The 10503-nt window shown below is 39.3% G+C and overlaps 1 protein-coding gene across 1 annotated transcript; it reads right to left on the bottom strand.

The window, feature by feature from the left end:
• Positions 1 to 519: 519 nt before the first annotated feature.
• dpt (dermatopontin) lies at positions 520 to 10043 on the bottom strand. The gene is made up of 4 exons (XM_047374210.1): positions 9655 to 10043; positions 7019 to 7144; positions 1352 to 1459; positions 520 to 1208 (listed from the first exon to the last, which is right to left on the bottom strand). The coding sequence occupies exons 1-4, from the start codon at positions 9927 to 9929 to the stop codon at positions 1142 to 1144; spliced, it is 576 nt and encodes a 191-aa protein (XP_047230166.1). The 5' UTR covers positions 9930 to 10043; the 3' UTR covers positions 520 to 1141.
• Positions 10044 to 10503: the final 460 nt, after the last annotated feature.

Below are 10503 nucleotides of genomic sequence, written 5' to 3'. Positions count from 1 at the left end.
TTTGTAACCACCTGCCTTAGTGGCTCAGAGGTTTATCAGTGGCATGTGAACTTTGACCCCTCTAGCTGCCTTAATGCTTAAAAGTGTGCAAGGATAAGTTTTTTGCATGAAAGCTATCTAAATGTAACATGCAGAACTGGCCTTTAAGTTGAAGTATTTGTTACTATTGTTTCACCATCATTTTCACATTAGGTGGGGAGTCATGTCACAGAAGTGATTAGCTAGTGATTAGCTGGTCATACGCTAATCCCTTATGTGAAACCCTTCCAAAATGTGTGCAGGCACATGAACATACTTCTCCTTCTCTGCTTTCTGTTATGGCAATATCATTAGTTTGAAGCTTACCTCTAGCCAAGTAAAGCCCAAATGAGCTCACCATGGCTCAGTTATCCCGTCTGAACTTTTGAGAGACTCATACTTTCCCATAGTTGCTGTTATTATTTTCCCATGTTACACATTTGCACATCACATTCTGTTGTTTACCTTTATGGAATTTCCCTATGGTGAACAACAACAGTATTTAACAATAAACATCTTTATTCCAGATTTTTACACAGATAAATATGCCAGACATAGTATATGTTATTAAAGCAGGAATGGAGTGGTATCCATTGAAAGTAGGTGGGACACAGTTGGCTGCATGCAACACTAATAATGCCAGGTACTTGTTTCTCCTCATTACTCTAAACTGTTGTTCCAATTTTTCTATCAAGAGAATATCTTTTATCCCACAGCTCACTGAGCACATTTGGTCCCCTAGCTGAGAAATTCTAGAGCACAGCCTGATGTACATTTATTTTTCAAATGCTGTAAACATATTATAAAATAACTGCCTCTGCTCAAGGAAACACTTGCAAAGTAAGCTGTTAAAGGACTAGCTGGTCCTCCCTAGGTGAAAAGCTGTCTAGATGTTTATTTTACTGTGTACCGTTTTGCGTTATGTATCAGTTCTTCATGCTGAGCTAATTTTAAAAAGTGGCTACAATTAGATAACATTCCTTACGTTGGTCTTTTTATTAAGTGAAAAAAACATAAACAAGAACAGTAATACTTTATGCTTTATCATTACTATGGTATGACTGAGTAAGTAGTGGTTATGTATTGTACATGTTTGTGTGTTAATAAGGTGCTTCTTACAGGTCTATAAATTCTCAAATTCACAGTCAAAGTCTGTCATTCTGCACAAGATGTACTTCCACTGCCGATCTCTGAAATACAGGAACGAGACAAAAACCTGTCAGTTTACCACTCAAATATTTGGGCAGTTCTTGCCACATTTATTACACAGTGGTCCTTCTTAGTTCATAGGTCATAGCCGTTAACAGAAAAATGTTTATGTTTTAGAACTAACCTGAGCACTCCACTGAATGTAGTCTGAGCCCCTCGGATGAAGTATCCATAAGCTGGGATAACCATCTCTCCCTCTTCTCTGTAATATTCAGGAACATCAGTGGTCTTCCTAAGGACAGCAGCAGATGATTGTTTAATATTTTGAAAATGTAACGACTAATCTATAACATTTTCAGTAACCATGCTTCTGCTATTTCTTTGCTGAGAGTTATATGAAGATAAACATATTCTCTGCAATCTGCCCTGAAAAATCTAAAGCAAAACAAAATTAGAAACTCTGTTTCTAAACAAAGAATGTCACTCTTTGTGGCTTGTATTTAACTCTCATATTTCCTATTACTAACAAGCTTAATATCCAACTGCTGCATATGAGTAGGGATATTTTTTGGTAGTGGTAGTAAGGTTTTGGCATATATGAGAGACTATAGCACACACTTCAATCAAAGGAGGTGTGAAAATTTTGACAGGGGGGCGTAACCAGAAAGTGCGTAACCCTGCACGCTGCTCGGATGTCATCATTAAGGGGGTTCTCAATCAATATGTGAGCTAAATTTACACGGAAACTTGAACTGGTAATATTTTTAAACACTTCCTTGCTAGCGTTAGAGGGAAGGGTGATGTGAAAACCGTCATCCTCTGCCTTGCTGTCCATGATGCTGTATGAATCGTAAGGTTTTAGCGCACACCTATTTTATAGGTCTCGAAGTTCATCAAACCTGAGGCCAATTTTTCCAGCGTACAGAAACCCGTTTGACACCCTTGACTGTGTGTCGATTTAATATTTTCTCCACTTGATACATCTTGTCCTTAAATATTTTTACTTTTTGAAGTTCCTCAGCGTAAAAAGAACCCTCAATAGGTTCTCCATCCAAATCTTTGAGTTTGTATACAGGAGGAGATCGGGGTATCCGCTCATACACTGTAAACACTTCATCCGTAAAACTCTGTTTGTATTTTTTGTCAAACACTCCATGTACCTTGGATATTCTGATAAGATCCCCCTGTTTAAACATTGTCACCTGCAATATCTGTTGGAGGTAACACCATGCAGATTCTGAAATGCTTGAAAGGCATTTTCTGAGGTCACTTCCATTGAGCTCATCTTAATGCTGGTGTGGTAGCTGTGGTTGTAGCTTCTAGTTAAATTTTGCAGGACGTCAATGTACCGCCGGGTGTTGTTAGTTGTAAAATATCTTCACATCCTTGTTTTTAACGTACGGTTAAACCTCTCAACCACGGAGGCTTTTGCTTCACTCGCTGTGGCAAAATGTTCAATACTGTGTTTCTCCATTAGAAGCTTAAATTTCTTGTTAAAAAATTCTTTCCCTGCATCAGTCTAAAGTTTTTTCAGGGACCTGACTTTCTTTAAAAACTGATTCAAAAGCCTTTAGCACCTCTGCAGCAGTTTTCCTCTTCAAAACACGTACATACGCCCTCTTTGAAAAGATGTCAATGACTGTTAATAAATAATTGTAACCGTCATTTCCTTGGCCAGAGCTTGCATGTCACAGAGATCGGCTTGGAACTGTCTCAATGGTCTGGTGACAAAAACTCTGTTTCTCGGGAACTTTATTCTTGCAGGTTTATGTAGAGTATAGGTATCTTCTCCCGATAAAAAATCTTTAACTTTTTCAACCGCTACCTTCCTTCCCGTTTCATCTTGCAAAACCCTCCTCAACCTTTCTACACCCCCTAAACTTCCTGGAGTTGATGGGTTGTAATATACATTTTTCATGATCTTTCTTTCAGACATCCCAGTCTTATGCTCACTCTGACGACTACTTGTTAAATAATGAAAACAAACACCTGAGGGTATATTTATACTTCTTTTTTATTTTTACCGGTATTTAATAGAGAAACAGAAAAACACATTCAGATAATAAAGATAAATTCAAACACTGCAATCTTTAAACAAAAGTTATATATATATATATATATATATATATATATATATATATATATATATATATATATATATATATATATATGTATACCAGTAGAAAGCCGAGAGAGAATACAGAAAAGACAAAACAAGTCATCAAACACCTGAGATCGGATCGTAGCACTCTGAAACAGAGTTAAGCTGCTTGAGACAGTCATTACCGCTCATCTTATCGTACATATCAGTGATTGCACTATGGAAGCCTTGTACCGATTTCAGTTCAAATAAAACTGTCTCTGCAATCGTTTTCACTCTGAAGTCATCTGCTTGTATGCGTCGAAGTGTCAGAAGATTCTGAATAGCAGGAAGGAGATTGAGGTTTATGAGTCATTGCACGATGCGTTGAAAGTTGATTTGGTAATACTCCTCCTCCAATATCTCCAGGCACTGTCGTTGGCTCGGGTGGTTCGTTATGCACCCATAACAGGTTTCTTTGACATAGTTAAAACAGGTTATGTTGAATAAATGAAGTATCGCTGTTTTCACCGTATTGATGAGATCCAGCCGTCAATTTCGTCCCCCTGATTACTCTCATCCTCCGGTGAAGGCTGAGGGGCAAGTATCGGTTCCGGAGTTTGTGGGGAGGGTGAGTAGCTGGTAGTTGCCTCGTCCTCCACGACCACCTTCTTGTCTACAGGTCGGATATCTGTGTGTACAGACCCAGCCACGCATAGCGGTGAGTAGAGTTCGGGAGAAGGCAGATGATACGATCTGAGGTTGTATCCTGTAGGTATGGCTGGACTGAAGAGGGACTCAGAGAGCTGCGACAATGAGATGGTTGGTGAGCAGAGGTCTGGAGAAGGTGGATGATGCGGTCCGGTGTTGAAGCTTTCACCATGCTCAGGAGAGAAGAGGGTGTCTGCTTGCTGGTTGTAGAGGTCCCAGTATGGTGTTTTCCCGTACGCTCCATACATTCTCAAGGTTTGCTGCGTTCCGTTGTGAAGAAGAGTCTGTGAGCTTGCAGTTAGACCCAGATATGTATTGTAGGAAGGTGGGCAGGTCCTCAAAAAAGAGGGCGGATTCTCAAAAGAGGGTGGGTCCTCAAAAGAGGACGGGCTTTAGATCCACAACAGGGAACATCAGCATTCTTCTCATTGACATGACATCAGTCAAGCAGCGTGAGTTTTGGAAAAAGTTGGAAAGACGCTGTCCAATTTCATTCATCTTCTCAGCCCCAGCATCATACCGTAGAGCAAGCACTGTCTTGAATACACCACAGTTCTGATTGAATGCCTCCAACACAAACAGATCTGAGGGGATCGTCTGGTTGTTCTTGCGCCTGTTTGCCTGAAAAGACCAGCGACCATTTGCTGTGGTTTTTGATCCCCACACCGCACTAAAGATCAGTTCTCTCGCAGCTATTTCAACATCGGAATGATGAGGACACATTCTCATCCTTTTTGCTGGTCGAAGAGAGCTTTCCTCTTCATCCTCCCTCTCGTACACTGAGACTGATTCAGGGTTATCGTTAAGGTGTGGGATTGCCAGCTGTAACACAGCCCAGTCGTTGTGGATGAGAGTACACAGAGCCAATGATCCATTAAATACCCCATCTTGATCCAATTGATACAGGCAGAGCTCTCCTATTTCATACATGAAAATATACCCCCATTTACAACTCAGTCCATATGATTCCTAAGACCACTCTTCCTGCAGAGTGTAGAACGGAGGCCTTTGTACCTTGCATAGGTAATATGTCGATTTCTTTGGGGCATCCAATTCACGGCGCGTATGCCTGTAGACGGTTACCGGGGTTTCACACAGAAGAGACGTACGTCTTAGCTGACCTGAGGCCTGTTTTTCATCCATTGTTGATGGTGAAGTTGGATCATTATCTGCAGAGCATGTTATGATAGGAATTCCGGTAGGTATCTCAGACAAGGAAATAGATGATGTAGATGGCTGTTCATCATCTCAACACGCCTTGCATTTCTCCCCGGTTTGATGAAAAACTCTCTTAACTCTAACCATTGTTCAACAAGCGTTCTTTTCCAGCCAATGTTGCAAGTAAATTGTTGCATTTTCTGCTAGTATTTAAAACAAACACTGAACCACACCCCTCTGTTTTAATTGGTTGATTCTAGATCCCCGCAGCTGTTTCTTGTGGATTGTCTGAAACAATGCTCGACACTTTGGGCCAGGAAGGAACACGGTCGTTTTAATTACTTTATGACTACAGTCGGTGTGAAGACTTTGAAGCTCGTGACACCTAAGCAAAACCGCAGACGTCTGCCTTAATTCAATAAACAGTGACATATCCGAGGACTTTTTAACTTTTTTTTTTCAGTTCATTTGTTTCTCTGTTTTAGATCATCTCTACAAGTTGCTGGTGCAGATTCAATTACTCAAACATTTGAGCAGAGGAAGAAAGGTTCAGTATCTACTTTTTTGTCTTCCTTGTTTTTTTTAGATGTAAAAACATCTAAATAACCCTGCGTTAAAACAAAATGAATTTACAATTCAGTCAGGTTCTCTTTTTATCAGAATTTTGTGTGACGTGCCTGTATTAAGTTGAGTGTACCTTTAAATTGGAGAAACTGCGTGTTGTGTTTTTAGATGTAAAAACATCTAAAACATACAATTACACAATACAGTTAAATAATACAATTAAATAATAACAGCGTTAAACACATCCCTCTGTTTTAAGTGGTTGATTCTAGATTCTAGATTCGCCTTCCGGTTACGCCCACCTGTCAATATTTTCACACCTTGTTTGATTGAAGGGTGTGCTATAGTCTCTTATATGCAAAGCACTATTTATGAAGCAACTCTAACACTGGATATCAGTGCACACCATTCCCACAGTAAAACACGGTGGTGGAAGTATCTTGCTTTTGGGATGCAGCAGTTCCAAAGCAATGGTTCAGTTTATCGTGTATTCATGTGTTAGATAGGCCCAGTCAAAGTTCAGACCTAAATCCAGGAATCTGGGAAAGACTTCAAAATGTTTACAGATGCTCTCATTTTCATTTGACTGAGCTTGAGCTGTTTTGCAAATAAGAATAGGTGAACATTTCAGTCTGTAGATTAGCAAAACTGGCAGGGACATACCCCGAAAGACGGCTTTTTTCTTTCGACAAAGTACTGAATCAGGAGCTGAATATAAAAGCACAGATTTATATTTTAAATAGTATTTTTTTTCCATTTTCTAATTATGCTCTACTTTGTGTTTCTCTATCATATATATCCCCAATAAAATGCATTAAAGTTGTCTTGTAACCTGATAAAATGTGAAAAAATACTTTTGCAAGCATAATCACTGACAAAAAGAAGTTAAGCTTCAAACAAGAGTGGTCCGATTTTAAATACTTATGGTGGTTTTATTGAGGTTTTATACTCCCACTGTCAGATGCTCCAGCAATTAGCTGCTGTACATGGATAATTGAACATCATGGCTCAACTCCTTGTGTATATACCCATTTACCCATTCTGAATGTGCCAGCTCCTTGTAAATTTAATCAGTTGCACACCTATTATCAAGCTGCATCTGTACCAAATTATATCCAAATGTGACCAATTCTTCTGGGTGTTTTAACAGCTTTTGTCAGTGAGTGTGCTGCATCTAAAGTAAATACCTAAAAAGGACTGTGAGGGAACCTTTTTTCAATCTGTGTGCAGCAATTTCGTTATTGCTCTGAATTTGCATCATCTAACTCTCAACAAAGAAGATAGCAAAACTGACAGACTGCTTCTTCAACGTGCCCACAGTACTGTGTGAGAACGTACATGCAGGAGTACGGACAGCTGCGTTTGTAGTAGCAGCAGTAGAACTGCCATTCACGGTCAAGGACAGATTCAAAGTACTTGCTTTGAACACCCGCCACCAGGCCATTGCGGGTGCATGTTGATGTCCTGCAAAAACACAAGTCATGAGTTAAATACAGTCTTTTTCCTTTTTGTGGGGCCTGTACATTATCTTGAACAGCAGCCGTAAGATTTGTCAGATTGAAGCAATGCTGAGTGTGTAGAAACTTGTCATGGCAACATGAACGCAGCAACATGAACATTCAGTCACTTGAATTAATTTACTGCAGGGCAATGTTCTACCCCGTTAAATCCAATCAGACTGCTGTTATAAAGACGGGCGGGCATGGTAGTGAAAAAGAGCTCTCACAATGTAGTTCAAGAGGTGGAATGAGTTCAGTCAAACCTAATCCAAAGAAAAACTATAGAATTTGAATCTTGCATCTCTCTCCAAACCACACCTGTCATCAGAAGCAGATCTAGCCAGCAATGTGTTTAGGTGTATGATTGAAGCTCCTGTTGTCAGGCTACAATTTATCCTTTCAGTGGTGTTCTAAAGGCTCATTTAAATTCCTTCATTTGACAAAAGCTTTGAGTAAAGCTGATAGTTAGAGAAATATGTTTATATCAGGTTATGGAATCTGAAAATTTAAATACAATAAAGTTGCTGTATTTTCTAAATGGACTTGTGCTTACTGGCTAGGCTTATTCTGGATTGTGTTTCCATAGTCTGTTTAGACTATCGGGTTTTTATGAGCACCATGTTGCAGTATTTCAGGAAAAGGCTGAAGCATGTGGCCTATAAACTGCTGTGTGGGGATCTCTAAAGGACCACTGACAAAGCGTGTTGGATGAAAATGTAAAATTGTTTTGGATGTAGTTGCGTTCCCAGGAACTGTAGCGAAGAAGGGTGATGATTCATACAGGGTCTGGAGCGCCTGCTTTATTTCCCTGAAGGAGAATACGGTGGACAGAATTCAGTATTTTATGACAGCAATAAAAAATGGAACATATGTCAAATCTGTAATAAAATCTTTGGTTGAGGCCAATTTAAATGTTGTACACTGTTGCTATTGAGAAGTTATTCATAAATGTATGGCTAATGTTAAAGGCATAATTTTTACAACTCATCGCTCATGATAAGTATTTAAATTTCCATATTCAAAATCGAGTATAATCTAAAATTGAGCACAAGGTAAAGGAGAATTTAGAGGAAAGTTGTCAAAGAGAGACATTACACATGGAACGCTGAACTCGGGTCTCAATGTATAATGCAACGGCCACTTTATCCAGTGAAGAGAAGGAAGTGGTGACAAATATCGTTCAAGAGGCAGTAGCTTAGAGACCTAACAGACCGGCACCCTATGGAGGGATTTAACAGTTCACTTTGTGCATTTTACAATCAAACACACTGTCCTGGGAGATGTGAGTCCTCAGTAATTGGACATTGCTTGTGGGGTTCCGCAGCAGTCAGTTTCGGGTCCTAAATGTTTTATAATTTATGCAATATCTGGAGTATGATATTTGTATTATTTGATGATGACATAAACATTTTCTGTGTTGGAGATACTCTGGAATAGTTGTTCAATGATGTAAATAAAAAATGAAAAAGCTAAGAATATGGTTTGATTGTAACAAACTCTCTTTAAACATGAGCAAAACTAAAACAATGTATTTTTCAGACTCTAAAACGAACAAAGGACTGATACAGATACAAATACAGATAAAAGAAGTCAATGTGAATGGAAACTAATCCCTGCTTAATCAACATAATGATGCTAAAAAAGTTATCTGCTGCTGGTAAGCAAATAAAAAGAAGTGTAACTGTTGCTTTTTTCTTCGTCTCCTCATTGTCATATTCAAGGTTTCCTTTGTCTGTGTTTAGCACCACCTTTTGACTGGGAGCATAACTATATACACAGTCAATGAACAAGTCCTGGCAGACATTAGGGGGCAGGTACAGATAGGGAAAACCTCATATGGTTTTATCAGCCAAGAGGATAGTAGAGCAGATGTCTGAATCTGCCTCAGCTAAATCCCTTTAAAAAACTTGAATCCCCTTTTTAAGGTTTGATTCCAGTTTACCAAAGAGGATTTACATTTTTAGAGCAATGAGTAAAAGGCTGTTTTTCTATTTATGTCACCACAGTGTGAATTGTTTGTGCAGAACAGGATCAAAAAGTGGGCATGTTTTTTCCCCTCACACAATTTTCATTCAGTTGAGCTGTAATCCTTTTAGGGTTTATTTCACAGTTCAAACATCTGGAAAAACTCACTTTATGTCCTGACTTGTGATTTGTACCCCCAAACATTTTCAACTTAAGGTTTGGCAATATGAGCTATGTTTTTTTTACTTGTTAAATCTATTTTTCTTACCCTCCCTCTAAACAATATATTTAAAACATCTGTCAAGGAGAACTAAGAAAAGACTAAAGATCATTTTTTTCATGTGTTCTTTGTTTTCCAATATGTCTCCACAATGAATCCTCTATATTTCGGATTGATACGCTGCACTTCTGCATATTTGAATTTCAAACACATTACACTCTCAGTATGTGCACCTCATTTAACTGTAGGTCTATAGAGCTACAATGAAGTCAAAAAAAGGTGGTACCCACCACTCCAACCCCGCACGATTGATGTCGTCCCACCAGCAGTCACTTGGTTCGCCTAGATTCTCAGGTGTAGGCTGGCACTCAAAAGACCACAAGCGGTCTGAGCCTTCATTCTCTCTGAAATAGCTCCTGATGGCTACAATGACCTCTCCATGGGGACACTGAAAGTTGAAGCCCTGGCGGTAGCCGTTTACCCAGCCCATGTCATAATGGTCATTTGACTGAGCTGCCACTGTAGCCAGCAAGGACAAGGCAGACGCCAGCAGAACAGGATTCATGTTGAAGTCTTCAGTCCGTCTGCTGAGTTGTCTCACAGCTGCCTCACTTTAAGCTCCTCTGAGTCCTTTTGTTGTCCAGATGTTTGGTATCCAGGAGGACTGTGTAATTTGCTGGTCGCAGGACAATTCCAAAAGTGGTCCTGAGCTAACTTTTTTTAAGGTGGACTGTGACACAGAACATAGACAAAGTCATTCTGCAGATAAGAGTTTACCTTAAATGACATCCCCTTTCTGTTTACATGTGATTTAGATATTTATGTGATGCTTTGCCTGAATGGAAAAAGTGCTCACGTGTTAACCACCTAAATCCTCATGTGGCCGACTTTGCTGAGTGAACATTTTAACACTTTGCAGGCGTTTTTTAGCACTTTTTATGGGCAGTTTTGTTTAACTAAGAGGAACTAATACTGATTTGCTGTACTAAATGCTCATTCTAAAATTAGATCAGCTGCACCCATGATGAGAAAATACAGTTGGGATCAAGTAGCAGTTTGGTACATAATTTAGACCATAATTACTTAAATTTGTTCCACTCCATGACAGTCAATGTGCAATTAGAACTCAGAGCACTTTT

Source organism: Girardinichthys multiradiatus, chromosome 9 (assembly GCF_021462225.1).
Source record: "Girardinichthys multiradiatus isolate DD_20200921_A chromosome 9, DD_fGirMul_XY1, whole genome shotgun sequence".
In the NCBI taxonomy this organism is placed as follows: Eukaryota; Metazoa; Chordata; class Actinopteri; order Cyprinodontiformes; family Goodeidae; genus Girardinichthys; species Girardinichthys multiradiatus.
Note: the sequence above shows the minus strand (reverse complement) of the source record. Positions and strands in the feature narration are given on the sequence as shown.

Excerpts from the sequence above, each read along its gene's own strand:
- dpt (XM_047374210.1), bottom strand. The coding sequence starts at position 9,929 with ATGAATCCTGTTCTGCTGGCGTCTGCCTTGTCCTTGCTGGCTACAGTG. Across the intron at positions 1,460-7,018 it reads AGCTGTCCGTACTCCTGCAT|GAAGACCACTGATGTTCCTG; the intron begins GTACGTTCTCAC and ends TGCTGTCCTTAG. Across the intron at positions 1,209-1,351 it reads ACATTCAGTGGAGTGCTCAG|AGATCGGCAGTGGAAGTACA; the intron begins GTTAGTTCTAAA and ends CCTGTATTTCAG.